This window comes from Octodon degus, unplaced genomic scaffold, assembly GCF_000260255.1.
Source record: "Octodon degus isolate 3935 unplaced genomic scaffold, OctDeg1.0 scaffold00029, whole genome shotgun sequence".
Classification (NCBI taxonomy): Eukaryota; Metazoa; Chordata; class Mammalia; order Rodentia; family Octodontidae; genus Octodon; species Octodon degus.
Genome location: NW_004524605.1, coordinates 1,980,739 through 1,996,340, shown reverse-complemented (window position 1 = coordinate 1,996,340; position 15,602 = coordinate 1,980,739). Strand labels below are relative to the sequence as shown.

The 15,602-nt window shown below is 39.1% G+C and overlaps 1 protein-coding gene across 1 annotated transcript in view; it reads right to left on the bottom strand.

The window, feature by feature from the left end:
• Positions 1-6,560: 6,560 nt before the first annotated feature.
• Positions 6,561-15,602, bottom strand: part of LOC101565865 (zinc finger protein 354A) — a gene marked incomplete at its 5' end in the record, with an annotated part of 11,096 nt that continues 2,054 nt past the window's right edge. Inside the window, 1 exon segment of the mRNA XM_012514345.2 lies at positions 6,561-8,183. Coding sequence (XP_012369799.1) covers positions 6,658-8,183 — 1,526 coding nt within the window.

Genomic DNA, 15,602 nt, shown 5'->3' with positions numbered 1-15,602 from the left:
GCTTGGTGTTCGGGTCTCTCATTACCACGCAGTCTGTGAGTGTTCCCCATTGCTCAAAATGGCTCCTCAGACTCTCATCAGTTGTTTCAAAGCTCAGCCCTCCGATGAAGAGCTTCCGTAGTTGTTCGGGCTCCTTGGGAGACTCTGACTTAGACTTGACGGCAGTCGGAAGAGAGCCTGATGATGCTTCCTCCGCGGTGTCCACCAGCAGATAAAAGTTTAATTTTGATGAAGACCTATTTTTTTTTTCTGATGGGTATGTATTACATCTGGAATTTGCCCAATTCAAGGTCATGCACATTTCCACCTATGTTCCCTGTAGTGATTTTATAGTTTTAGCACTTACATTTAGACTTTGATGAATTTGAGGGCTTTTTTTTTTTTTTTTTCAATGCAAGTACTGGAACCCAGTGTCTTTGTTAGGCAGGCACTGTACCACTGCGTACATCCCTAGGACTTTTACTTTTTAAGATAGGATTGCACTATTCCTCAGGCTGACCTCAAACCTGTGATCCCTTTGCCTCAGCCTCTAAGCAGCTGGGATTACAGATAGGCACCCCTACAGCTGGTTAGGATTTTCTACATATAGAGTCATCTCACCTGCAAATACAAACAGTTCTACTTCTGCTTTGGATGCTGTTTCTTTTTCCTGACTAATTGCTCTGAGTAGAACTTTCAGTAGAAAGTTGAATTTAGTAGAAGTGGCAGGATGGGCATTCTCGTCTTGTTCCTGAGCTTAGGGGAGAAGCTTTCAGTTTGCTCTTCAGCCTGGTGTTAGCTATGGGCTTCCCACAAATGTCCTCTATCATGTTAAAGAAGTCCCCTTTTATTCCAAGCTGGTTCCGTATTTTTTTTTTTTTTATCTTGGAATGGTTTTTCTAAATGTTTCTACTTCATCAAAATGAATATATTTTATCTTCTTTATTCTATTAAATTGTTTTGACTGCTTTTCATATGTTGAACAAACCATGTTTCTCTGGGATTAAATCCCACTTAGGGTATATAATCTTTTTAGGTTTTTATTTTTTAAATTTTTTGAAACAGTCTTGGTACATAGTTCAGGCTGGCCTTGAACTCACCATGTAGTTCAGGTTGGCCTTGAATGCAGTGACCTTTCTGCTTCAGCTTCCTGAGTGCTAGGATTATAGTGTGCCATTATACCTGGCTATAATTTTTTTTAATATGCTTCCTGACTTTTGTTAACTAGGCAAGGGATTGGCTAGCCATAGAGGCCAGAAGTTCAAATGCTTCTAGTATCTTTTTCTCTCTACTTTTAATTTATGGTTTCCCTAAATTCATCAGGGTCTTTCTGTGCTCATCCAGTGTTAGGATAGTGAAGCAGTTGGTATGGGGGTCCACTGTGGCAAAGGGTATGCCTGTTACTATTTTGATGGTGCTGATTATTGAACCAAGGGCTTCACAAGTGCTGGACAAGGGCTCCGCTGCTGAGCTCTATCCTTACCTGACAGACCCATATGGTATCTTCTTGTATCTCTCAGTGTTAGAGTGGACCTGTGTCCAGGTGCTGGTACCCACTTGAGCATTTCTGCAGGACAGCAGCTTTTGTCTTTTGTCGTAAACTCCCTCTCCTGGTTGCAGGGTTCCCAACATAGTTCCTTGAGGCCTGAACTCCTGTTGACTATGTTTTCTGTTAGGTGGAGCAGGAAGGTTAGAGGGAGTTAGAATGGGAGAAATGTTCTCTCCAGTTAGCATGACTCTTGCAAATCTTTCTCCTTTGGAGTTTTGACTTTTTTTTATATAGAAGGCTATGTTTCATAACAGTTGCTCTTCCACTGCCAGAGCAGTATTTCTCAGGTCGCCACCTTGTGAATGTATGTGGATTCCTGGAACTGAAATCCAGTCTTGTCAACAATGGAGGCTTGGAGAAATCCATTAAAACTGTTCTCATACTGACACTCTCATCAACACTCAACCCCCATAATTCAACACCATTAACATTTGAGTTTTCCTACCAGGCTCTAATAGCATCTGCTCCAAGTGAGCAGCTTTCAGCTGTCTTTCTAGACATGCCTGTCTCATTAGATCTCAGCACCGTGACCTCAGTTCTCAGGAAGGATAAGGATTTGGGCAATGATTTTTACAAGCTGTACAGAAATCATAGCTGAGAAAGAAAGTCCTGAGAGACTTTGTTTTTGTGGTACTGGTGATTAAACCCATGCCTGTGTCTGCTAGGTGAGCACTTGGCCATTGAGCTACATTCCAGCCCTTTTAATTTTTCTTTTGGGACAGGGGCCTACTAAGGTGGCCAGCCTGCCCTTGAGCCGGTGATTCTCCTCTTTCAGCCTCCTACCTGGCTCCCAACAAGTTTTTGAATGCTAGAGAAGTAGAAGTACACTAAATGCCAACAAAAATCACAAAAATCCTTTAACTGTTCAGTTCAGTTTAAGTGCTGAAGGAAACAATTTCAAGATTACTTCAATGCTAATAGAAAGGGTATCAGATAAACATCTCTGTAAAAATATAGAATATGAGGCCAGCAAATACCTCCCACACTTCAATTTTGAATAAAAACTGTTTGCATTTTTATGTGTCTACCTACATTTGTATTGTCTCCACCAAAGCAGTATAATTTTCATCAACACAGTTCAAATGAGCTTCTGAAACATTTTTATATTGTTTGAGTTCTCATCTGGAAGAGCTGAAATAATCTTGCAAGCAAGATTCTTAAAGAGAAAAACATCACATAAGCAAAAGAAAATTCCTTCCTCATCCTGGTTATTTGGACCTGTGTTATAAAAAGGAGAAACAAAGTTAAATGGAGCCACTACACTACTACTTTAATGTTTTATTTGGTGCTTGAAAATTTGTTATGAATTTTAGAATCAGAAAATACTTTTGGTATGGTCATTTGAGTTGAAAAGTTGAAGAAGATAACAGTTTAGCAGGTCATTACCACTCTTGCTGCCATTGTTTTACTTTCATATGGAAACATTTTAGCCAGGAAATTTGTTACTTTATCCCTTTATATGTTACAAATTGAGGAAATCATGTATCTCTTAGGCTTACATATTAGAGTACACTAGCTTATATCTGACTTTATCTTTGGTACTGAAGGGACAATTGGACACTGAAGAATTTCAAATGGATGTTTCCTTCATTTAATAGATACCCAATGTTTTGTAAATTAATCAAAATTTACATTTATATATTTAGTATTAAAATATATACAAAAATAATAGGCTAGAGCTTAAGTATTTTTTTTCCTTTATTTTTGGTGGAACCCGGGATTGAACTCAGGCCCTTGCGCTTGCCAGGGAAGCATTTATTCTACTGACCCATCTCCCCAGGCCCCTAGTCTTAAGTATTCTTAGAAAATACAAATTATAATAGATACCATAAGAATTGAAAGTATTGATTTTGATAATCTCACTTGGGAGGCTGAAGTATAAATCTCAGTAAGTTAGGGAAGAACTGCTGAAATGAAAGCAGATTTTTAGACTAACAATGCAGTAAACTTAGTAGACAATGTAGATACGCATCTGTAAGGTAAAGCTGCATCTGCAAGAACATTTTAACTGAGCCAGAGCTGATCATATGAGACTTTGGATGGTACAGTGTTCACAATTGACAGATTTTTTAGAAGCAGAAGTGTTTATAGGTTGACAGACTTTGTTAGTGTACTCACTGAACAGGCTGCTACTGACGGTGTATCTTCCGAAGGCTCATCACCGGACTGAGGGTCTTGCTGGCTGCTGACTAGAAGTACAATACTGTCTTGAACTCGCTGTCTTCAGCAAGGTGGAGGCAGTCAATAGTATGCTAATTTTCAGAAGCATGGACACTGGAGCAAGGCTGTGTCTGATTTTCAGAGTATATGCACTGACTTGAAGATCTAACGAACAGTGAGACTTTGGCCAAAATACTTTTTTATCCCTCTACCTTCCTCTATTTTCCCTAGCCAAACTCACAGGTAAAACCACACAGGGTTTTTGTTTTTTTTTAAAACCTGGAATTGGAGTCAGGATCTTGTACTTGCCAGGCAGGCACAATGGTACTGAGCGATATCCCCATCCCCATAAAGGGTTTCTTATACCCTATTTGTAAAGGTATGATTTTTTCAGCCCATGTTACACTTGCATAATTTAAATGCTGATTACTGAGGTAGAAAAAGAGTAGCAATGGATTTTGTTTTTAGTTTGATTTTATTGGATTTTTCATTAATGAAGGAAAACTGAATACACAGAGGTAGTGCAGACTAAAGATGAAATCATAGTGTATAGGATGTGTCCATCTGCAGCCTCCTCTGCAGATCAGGTGAGCTGCTCATCACCTTCATCTACTTGTCTTGAGAGAAATATGACAACCTTGCCATATTTATTCTATTGAATGATTGTCTCGTGTTCTTCACCCATGCTGTCCTGCTCACTCATCACTGAATTTAAATAGCCCATATTGCTAAGCATCAGTCTATCTACCTTCAACTATTTTAAATTTATCCTCTACACACTGATGCCAGAACAAATTCCCCTTCTTAACATCAACTTTGGGCTAATGCCCCAGGCACCTTACCATGGTAAATGGGGCCTTTTATTTAGCCTTTGTCTTTGTCTCAAACTTTAACATGTCATTCTTCAGCTCATCAGCTTTGGATTTTAAGTTTCCCAAATATGTCATATTCTGCACTTGTACTAGTGCATGTGCAGCTTCTTGTACTTGGGAAGACTATCTTATCTTCAGAAGAGTTCTTATTAGTCTTTCAAACTGGAAAGCTTTCTTTGATGACTCCAGGCCACTCTTTCTTTCTTTAGGTCTCTTTCTTTATCCTGTATAAAACTTTACAAGATTCTTGTACCAACGCATACTGTCACAGTATTATTACCTGTTAAAAACAACCACACTTACATACTGGGGCATAATAATTATTTACTCATTTGCTAGTTTTTACCAGTCACCCAACTCCATTCCCTTCCTCCCAATTCATGGTTTTTTTTTTTTCTTTTTTTGGGGTGGTGGTGGTGGTTGGTATTATGAACTGAACCCAGGGCCTTCACATTGAGTTAAATACCACCCCTTTTTATTTTTTGAGACAGGGTCTAAATTGCTAAAGTGCCCAGATTGTGCTTGAATTTGCAATCTTCCTGCCTTAGCAATCCAGACTCCTGGGATCTGCAATGATGCCAGCTCAACTCATTGCTTTTTGGATGAAGGCCTATGCTTTTTTCAAAACTCAAGGTGTGCAGGATAGTACCTGTCCCAAATTTGGGATCAAGAGAACATTTACTGGACTGGGACTGTAGCTCAGGGGTAGAGAACTTGCCCTAGCATGAGCAAGTCCCTCAGTTTCATCCCCAGCACTATAAGGAAAAAAAGTTCACAAAATAGATGTCTCAGTCAATTTGGTCAGCTATAACAGAATACTCAAGGCCCAGTAACTCATGAAAGTTATTTCCCTGAGTTCTGGAGACTGGGGAAAGTTCAAGAATAAAATGCATCTGCTCTCTGTCCTTACCAGATAGAAGACAGCACAGGCTACCTTTGGTCTCTTTTATAAGGCCCTCTTACTCATGAGGGCCCTATTGTTATGAATTAACTACCTTTCCTCAAAGCCCTCTTAATAATTTGCAATTCTTTAATACCTTAATCACCTTGGAGGTTAAGATACCTCCCTTGCTGGGTTTTAAACCACCGAGCTACATCCCCAGATCTTTCAACATTGAGACAGATTTTCACTACTTTGCTCATGTTAACCTTGAATTTGCAATTCTCCTGCCTCAGTCTCCTGAGAAGCTAGGATTACAGGTGTGTGCTACTGTGCCTGGCTGTAGGTTAGGATCTTAACATGAATGTTGATAGAACATATTCAAACTACAGCAATGTCCTCATTAAGATTCGGTCAAAGGTGTCAGATTACTAAAGTTTGGTAGATTGTTATACATTTTTTTTTAAAAACCATGTTTGGTAGCTTTAGTTGCCAAAGTGAAACAATTATCTATTTTTGTATTTAATATATCTAGATGGCAGCTCACAGGATAATGGTAAGTACACTTTTATAATAAATAATTTCAAAGCAATGAAAACATTCTAAGGTCAGGAATTGGGTAGATAATTTCCAATTCACAGTTGCTAATAGTAAAGAAATAGACCACACTTAAATTTTCTTCTATTTTAATGAAATCCATGCACAATGTTTGACATTAGGCCAGAAAAAGGATAAACAAGAGAGAATGAGAGGTAGTTTACAGTTTATTTTTACATTAGTTTGGTCCTTTTCTCTAAAAATGTATAATTTATTGGATCCATCTTTCCATTAGTAAAACATTATAAAAATATTTCCAGTGTAGCTCGGTGTTTTTCTAAATGAGAAATCCAGAGCACAACTCCTTACCCATTCAGATATTTTTGACAATCACATGTCTAGTATATACTCTTATGAATGAAAAACAAATACATTTTACAAATGCCCAAAGTTAATGTTTCTACTTATGAATTTATTTCAGGTTATTTTAAAAAAGTGCCCAACTGACATGAACAACTTCCTAATACATAAGAGTTTATGCATGAGATTTAATATTTGATAACAACTAAATGCTTATGAGGACTTTTTTTTTTTGCCTATCCATTATGTTATATGTGTATCCAAATGTGTATTCGATGATTAACTTTGGTTTCAGGCTTTTACACATGCAAATCTATTTTCTAGGGGTCATCTTCCATATGAATTTTATAATGATTAGTAAGGGATGACCTGTGGTTGAAAAGTTTTCCACATGTGTTACACTCATAGGGCTTTTCTCCTGTATGGATTCTCTGATGTGCAATACGTGAGGAACTCTGTCTAAAAGTTTTCCCACATGTATTACATTTAAAGGGTTTCTCTCCTGTATGAATTCTTCGATGTTGAATAAGAGCTGAACTTTGGCCAAATGACATCCCACATTCCTCACATCGATAAGGTTTCTCTCCAGTATGAATTCTTTGATGATTACTAAGGGATGAGTTACATCTGAATGTTTTTCCACACTCATTACACTTATAGGGTCTTTCACCAGTATGCATTCTCTGATGTTGAATGAGAGCTGAACTTTGCCTGAAGGCTTTCCCACACACCTTACATTTACACGGTTTCTCACCAGTATGAATTCTTTCATGAATAATAAGAGTTGAATGGGAACTTAAGGCTTTGCCACATTCATTACAATTATAAAACTTCTCTCCAGTATGAATTATTCGATGTCTGTTGAGTCGTGAGATAGAAGTAAAGCCTTTTCCGCATTCATTACACCTATAGGGCTTTTCTCCAGTGTGAATTCTTTCATGTTGAATGAGTGATGCACTCTGACTGAAGGCTCTCCCACATTCACTGCATTTGAAAGGTTTCTCTCCAGTGTGAATTCTCTGGTGATAACGAAGAGATGAGCTAGACTTAAAATTGTTACCACATTCATTACATAAATAAGACTTTTTTCTAGAATAGATTCTTTGACCAGGAAGCGATGTACTGTAATTAGATGCCTTCCTACCTGGATTATATTTGTAAGAGCTTTCTCCAGCATGGATTTTCTGATGTATAAAAAGGCCTGACCTTCGGCTGAAGGCTTTACCACATTCCTTACACCGATAGGATTTCTCTACAGTGTGAGTTCTTAAATGTTTATAAAGGGATGTACTGAGAGTGAAGGCCTTCCCACATTCTTTACATATGTAGGGTTTCTCTCCAGTATGAATTATTTGATGTTGAATAAGAGCTGAACTTTGGCTAAATGCTTTTGAACATTCCTTACATTTAAATAATTTTTCTCCACTATGGTTTTTCTCATGTTTACGAAGGGAAGAAGTGTTAATGAAGGTTTTGTCACACATACTACATTGATAGCGTTTCTCTGCTGTCATTTTTGGTTGAGTAGGTAAATTTGAGTTCTGTTTAAAAATGTTTCCTTGCTTTTCACATTCTCTGGGAACAACTGATTTTTGGCTACAATTTTGGCTGGATTCAGTACTCTTATGGCTTCTTTCTGTAGTCAAGATTTTTTTGTGGGTAACTGAAACTATCTGAAAACTTTCCTTTTCATTTGACTTCTTCGCAAATTTATCTTGATACATACGAAGTTTTTCTGATTTCAAGTCCCAGGGTCCATTCATCTTGAGTTTTTTCATTATCAGTCCCTGAAATGAAGAGTCTTGTGTTTGAGTTGACTTGGTAGTTTTATGACTGTTCTTCCATCCTGGAGGTGGGGATTAAAGATGTTATTGTTATATCATAGAAACTGGCTACTGAGAGTATATATGCATAATGAATAATAATAATGCAATTGAAATAAGGTTTTAGTATCTGGCAAAAATAGCAAGACAAAATAATAGGCAGCACATAAAAATAATTGATGAGTGCAAAAGTACTAGAAATGAAAGAAATAAAGCAAATTTATTTAAAGAGGGTGAGAGGGAAGAGAGTAAAGAGGAACATGAATTAGGAAATGAAGTCAGGGATCAGAATCCAAAGCCCCAGTGGACTTCTAAATTATCATCTTGATATTATTCTTCTCTGTATAATCATTCCTAATCTGGACAGCCTTCACTATTCAGTTCAAAAGTTAATACTCTGCATCCTTACTTGACTCTGTACTTACATAGTCTATTATCTTTATTGTAGTACTTATCAGTGTTAAATGTCTCTATAATACATGCACACATATGTCTATTTACATATCTATCTACATGTATCTCATCTTCTTTTTCTACAGAAGTATTCTTTACAAGTAGATTAGTATGCCTTCCTTTGCTACTAATTCTCTTGATGACATCCCAATTACACACAAAAATATACTTATTCTATACTTGTTAATATTTCTTAATTATTTAATATTCATAACTTGAAGCCAGATACTCTCAATTACTTGCATATGTATTTCACATGTACTTGCGTACATGCATGCATATGTGTGCCCAGACAGACAGATACAGACACACGCACACACACCCTTACAGAGGCAGTTCACACAGGAAGTCATAACAGAATAAGCCTACAGAGGTGTCATAGGCAGGATGAGATTGAGAGCTGCAATCTGGGAAGACAGCCCATTCCTGCATCAAGAGAAAGGCTTGGCAGGATGCACTGATGAAAATCAACAGATAGATAAGACAGACATAAATATAAAAGAATAAAGCAGGATTAGATTGTTGTGCACACAAATAGGCACTTATTTCTGGGAGTAACCATTTAAAGGGAGTTTTTGTCTCTTGTGTTTGAGAACCTTATCAATGCACTGAATTTCTAACCTCAGTACATACTTCTTCTACCTAGAGACATTCTGCTTTTCAATTCTACTACTATTCACTTCTCAGTTCCCTTCTTAGGTGACTCTTCCTTCTTTACGGAACTTTATTCCTTAAGGTTTTATTTCTTTTATTTTTTGAGACAGGGTCTTGCTCTGTACTTCAGGCTGGCCTTGAACTTGTAGCAATCCTGTTGCTTGAGTCTCCCAAGTCTGGGATTGCAAGTGTATGCCACAATGTCTATCTCAGGTTTTGAAATTATTTTCACTCTATACAATCCCGCTTGACTAATTTTCTATGCACCCATATTTTTACTATTTGTTGTAAGAGAAAGAGTTTTTTGTTTTCTGCTTAACACTCTCCTAAATCTTTCTCCATCTAAGGCACACTAAATTAAGTAATCAAATTGCAATTCATTATTTGGCCCATATGTATTTGGAGAGCTTCTCCCTGTGTACAACAGTCACTGTTCCTAGGTTTCTATATGTTGCACTGGGAATAAGACAGTAAGATTTTCCAGTCTGGATTTTAGCTCATAAAGTAAGGTAGGGGCCAGGGAGATGGCTCAGTGACATAAGTGCTTCCCTGACAAGTGCCTTTAAGGGCCTGAGTTCAATCCCCTGTTCCGGAAAATAAATAAATAATACAAATAAAGTAAGGTAGACTCTGCCCCGGTGTAAAGAAAGGCTGCAGCTCTGACACCAACTCACCTTTACTAGGCCCTTGAGCATCAGGGTCAGGCACCTGATAAAATTTTGTTTTCATGTATGCCTGTCTCTACCACAGTTTCCCAACTATTATCCCTGTCTTGAGCTATGTCCTCTGCCAACTCAGTCTCACTGTAGTCAGGTAATCTAAAATCCACACCTTCGGGACAGGAATATAGTTCAGTGGCACAGTGCCTGCTTGGAAAGCACAAGGTCCTGAATTTGATTCTCAGTGCCAAAAAAATAAAATCCATATCCTATGTTGCAAACTTCCTGAAGATCCTCTGCTACATCTTCAATGATTCATATATGAAGTCCAGAGTCCTTGCTATGATGAACAAGGTACTGCACAATCTGACCTTTGTTCACCTCTACCCAAACCTCCCTTTTCTGTTTACTTCTTAGGTATTGTGAATTACTTGCAGTTTCTGGTGCATTCCTTTTTTTTTTTTTTTTTTTTTTTTTTTTCCCTTTACCGATGCTGGGGACACAATTTCCCATTCATTACTATGGGCCGGGTAATATTCTGGGGAACGCAGATAATGTGTTTGATAAGACAAGGTTCCAGTCTTTAAGGAGCTTGTTTTGCTGTGCATGTGTTGCTTATGCATGTGCTGAAGATGGAGGAAGGGTGAAATAATAAATAATAGGGAAATAAATAAAACCTGAAAGGCTGTCAAAGAGCTTCCTAGGTAAAGAGGCCAGCAAACCCAAAAGTATGGCTCACTTCTGAGAACAGCAGAGCCCGACTTGGCTGGAGTGCAGTGAACAAGAGGGAAAATGGCAGAGTAAGACAGGAGCACATGGTGGGGCAAACCACATAAGGTCTCTGAGGTCTTGCTCTGGACTTGAAAGTTTTATTCTATAGATGGGGCATTATGTGCTTACTTGAGGTAGCTGCTGTGAGGATAAGAGATTGCACAGGGAGAAGTGGAAATAGGGGCAGAAGAGGTGCTTTAAGGAGCTGCTGCAACTGTCTAGGTGAGAGACAGGGAACAGGGACAAAGAACTGCATCAGGATGCATGCCAAAGGAAATGCTAAGTAGGGAAAGAGGAAGTTAGAGACTGCACCTAGGTTTTGAGCTTAAAAATAATGAGTGCTGCTTACAGACCCTGAGGAGAAGGCCAGGAAAAGGGCAAACCTGTAGCGGTTTGTGCTTAAGAGATGTTTGTGAGGGCTAAGATGCCTTGACAGACATTGAAGGAAGGAAGATACTAAAATAGTTGTATAGACTGTTCTGCCAATCTGCAAGAGGTCAGAGCTAAAGATAGGTGGGAGTCATTATCAAACAGGCTTTATTTAAAGTTGAAGAACTGAATGAAATCCCCTCAGTTACTAAAACATTTGGAAGGTAAGAGGAAAATCAGGAAAGTATGATGTTCCAGAAGTCAAAGGAAGAAGTTACCTCAGGGGGCAGTGGCAAATAAGTTGAGGACTAAAAGTTTAACCCTGACTTTAGCAAGGTGGAGGTTGTCCAGGACCTAACAACAGTGCCTTTAGGGGAGCAGGAAGGAAAAAGTCCAACAGGAGAGCACAGAACAACTATGGGAGGTGAGAAAATAGAAATATTAAGCACAGAAAAACTTCTTAGAAGTTTATTTTAAGGGAGAACTGAGACACGGGAGCTTTACTTGCAATTCAAGCGATTACACCTACAAAAGTTTGTACCACTTCTGGTAAACTCACTGCAACTGTAAAAGTGCAACCAGAGGCTTGAATTTGTATTTTCCACTGAAGAGAAAATAAATCTTGGATTTTAGGCATCCTAAATGTTTCTTATGATCTGCTCAAGATGTGTACTGGTCTGCAAATATATCTCCTGAGCTGCAGTAAAACTCTTGCCCCTTCTAAGAATCAAGCATAGGCCTGAGCTGCCTCATGAACAAGGTTAAGACAGGTCAGAAGTTCAGAGCCAAGAATGATCTTGCCAATGACCACCACCCTAACTAGTCTCTATCACTAGGTCTTCTAGATTCTCTTCCATGTGCTTTTAACTGTGTTCTGAGAGTGTCTCTTCAATCTCATTATTTCCTTTTGGATGATTCTGTCCACTTCTGCACTGCCTACATGAATGAAACTCTGGACTCTTCAGGTGTTTTGTTTGTTTGAGATAGTCCTGGCTGGCCTTGAATTCACAACGATCCTCCTGCCTTAGCCTCCTGAGTTTTGCGATTACAGGCATGTGTCAATATGCCCAACCTACTTTTTAAAAGTATCTTGCAGAACTGTTTTCAATGGCTAACTGCAACTTCCATTTGAGTATCTTTCCTTTGAAGTCAGCCTGTCTGAAGCCAATACATTCCTCTTCAGTTTGACATGACTATAGCCATCTTGGTCATAACCACTGTTCAATACCTGGCATGTATTCTCAACCCTACAGGACAAGCCAAGTCTACAAGCTGGCTAGCTAAGGGATTCCTGTCTGGCACTGATGCCTGATGTACTTCAGTGGTGATGAACACAGTACTATTTGCGAGGAAGCCCAGGCACTCTGCAGTTGACCAGAGGCAGCTCTGAGCCTAACATGTAAGCACTTTCCTTGTGCCTGGAGGTGTGAGAATCGTCTTCTCTTGCTACTGCCCCGGACCAACTTGTGTCGGTAACTCCCTAATAACTTATACTTTATGTATTGCTGGGTTTGCCCGCTTTTCTCTTTGGTCTTTTGGCACCTTCTGCCTTTGGTAACTAGTTCACATTTTTTTGGGTTTTTTTCCCCCAAAACAATTTCTTTTCAAAGCTTTTTGATTTGGTGTATTTTCCAGTTTAGAATGACATCATAACCTTTTGAGTTACTCCCTTGTACATTCTTAGTTTCATCTTGTAATCTTTTCTCTTCTGCATTCCAAGTTCAGACAGTCATCCAAGTCTGTGAAATTCCACTAGTGACATATCTGTAGCACCATTATTAGGACATCCATGTTCAGGATCTTCTTATTCTGTATGTACTTTGCTGCTGACCCTCAACCTGTTCTTCTAACCATGGGCCTCACCTTTCTAGCACTATTTCCCACAAGATTTACCCATCCTGCTGCGTGGAACTCCTCTTGTTATTTTGAAAAGCAATGATTGCTTCTTACTTTACTCATTCACCAAATATTTATGAAACACGTAGTATGTGTTAGGCTCCACTGTAGGTACTGGTGATCCACAACACATACAGTTGATCTAATAATGAGAAGAATGGTTTATTTCTTCAAGGAGTTCACATTTTGGAACACAAATGAAATTAATAGTCAATCACAACACAATGTGACTGCTCCTACAACAAAAACACAGGTACAGTTAGTTGTGAATGTGAGCACAGAACAGCATCCCAACTATCCTTAGTGGAGGGAGCAGGTAGGGCAGGGATACCTGCCCTACAGCTTGCCTCCCTCTTCATATGTGCAGTGTAAATAAATAAAAATGGGAAAATATCCCCTAAATACTGAAAACATAATGAAATAAATGACCCTAGTTGTGTTTCAGATTGGTAGCATAGCACCATAGGGCAGGGATACAGGTGCGAGTTGGAGTTTTCTGACCTCTATGATGGGATTTTAAAAGATTGTCCACAGGCTGAAGGCAGCATCAGTCTTTTAATCCGAGTGAGCTTTCTAGATTTATGTTCTGAGTTCCTCCCTCATTTTACCCTATTGGCCAGTCCGCTTCAAAGTCACTCCTATAAAAATATTACTCATATTAGCAGTTTCATAAGGCTTCCGAGTTAAGGAATGAGGGGACTATATGCTGAAATTATATACACCGCCATGTAGACATGTAAGCATCCTCCATAATGTGGAAAACAGAAATGCTAGTTTAGAAATTCTGCTGTTGGCAACCAATTTTTAAGGATTTTACTTATGGAAAATATGCAGCTTATACAAAGTAGAATGAATTATACAATGAATCCCCAAGCCAACTTCAACAGCTACTAACGATGTTTCATCTATAACTTTACTATGGGTTAACTTGTGTCAATCTCTACCCCCCAGTATGCTAGTCTTGACTTCTGGTACCCCCAGTTGTGACCTTATTTGGAAATCTGAGTTTTGCAGATTTTATTAAGATAAGGTTGTTAAAGCAGAATTTAATCCAATGATGGGTGCATTTGAAAAATGGGGCAATATGGCTATAGGCAGGTACAGAATACAGTGTAGAGGCAGTGCATGAGGCAGGACTGATACAGCTGCAAGGCTGGCAGCACCACAGAGGGCTCATTGCCACCATGTGCCAGGAAAAACAAGGGTTGATACTACCTAGTGTTTGAAGGACATCGCCAATGCCTTGATCTAGGAACTCTACAAAGCAATACATTTCTACTGCTTTATACCACTTTATTCCACACTTACTGTTGCTGTGGTGGTGCTTTGCTATGGCAAACCCCAAAATGCTTTTCACCAAATTATGCTAATGCAGATCTCAGACATTAATCACTTTACCTAAAAATGTGTTAAACTACTTATTACTTCTACTAACATTAACACTATTGTTTACAGTTATTTTTGCCCTTAAGTTATAAACTACAAATGAACTGCTATAGTGTAAAGAAACAAAATAATTCTCTATGGTGCTATGCTACCAATCTGAAACACAACTAGGGCCATTTATTTCATTATGTTTTCAATATTTTAGGGGATATTTTCCCATTTTTATTTATTTACACTGCACATATGAAGAGGGAGGCAAGCTGCAGGGCAAGTGCAAGCCTCATGCCACCAGCTCAGAGATTCCTTAACTATACAGCCCTTCCCTTAACCCCAAAGGCCACACTGGAGGCCTTGCCTCTTTCTGCATTGCTCATTTTACCTCAAGCTCAGTCGCAGATTCCTCTTTCTTACCCACTTGGCAAGCACTGCTTCAGGGATTCTGTCCTCAGGTCTGTTTCCTTATTTGGGCAGCTCACGGCAGACAATGCCACCTTCACAGTGAGGGATACCTGACCTCATCATATTAGGAGTCCCAACATGTCCCTTGCCCTTACACACTTGCCCACCAGTGAGTGATCTCCAACAAGTACTTAACTCACATTTCAAATGGAAACTATCCTGCACTGAGCTCCTCCTGTACCCTTATCAAGCTGGCTCCTCCTTGCCTCCCAGGACTTTGCCTCTGTCCAGGCCTTAGCAGCTTCCAGCCTATGAGACTGCAATGGCTCTGGGAGGCTTCCCACTTCCAGTTCTGCCTCATTTTAAGTTTACTGTCCACATTGTTTCAATGGAACCACCTTCACTAACATCAAATCCCATAAGAACTTCATGAACATACTCCCCCTTAGTGAAAGAGTAAAATACATGCAAATAAAGCCCTGGACATCAGATTCATTCCAAGCATAATTACTGTTAGCAGCTAAGCTGCATCCCCTCAGGCTTACCCAGCTTCTTCCTAAGCTTGCTCTTTTTTCCCACAGTACACTGCACTGTATACAGACATACACACAACACCCTTATCAACATTAGCATCACTCTGAAACTTGCTTCATTCCTTAGTGTTCCATAGAGCTCTGTCCACATCAGTTTGCTTTTCATTTTAAGTGTGGGAATGGATGCCAGAGTAAGGACATACCATAGCACCTTCAGCTTTTTTTTTTTTTAATTGTTTGTATTTAATACAGGGTCCACAGGATCTCACTACATAGATCAGACTCATTGATTCTCCTGTTTGCAGCCTCCCAAGTGCTAGGA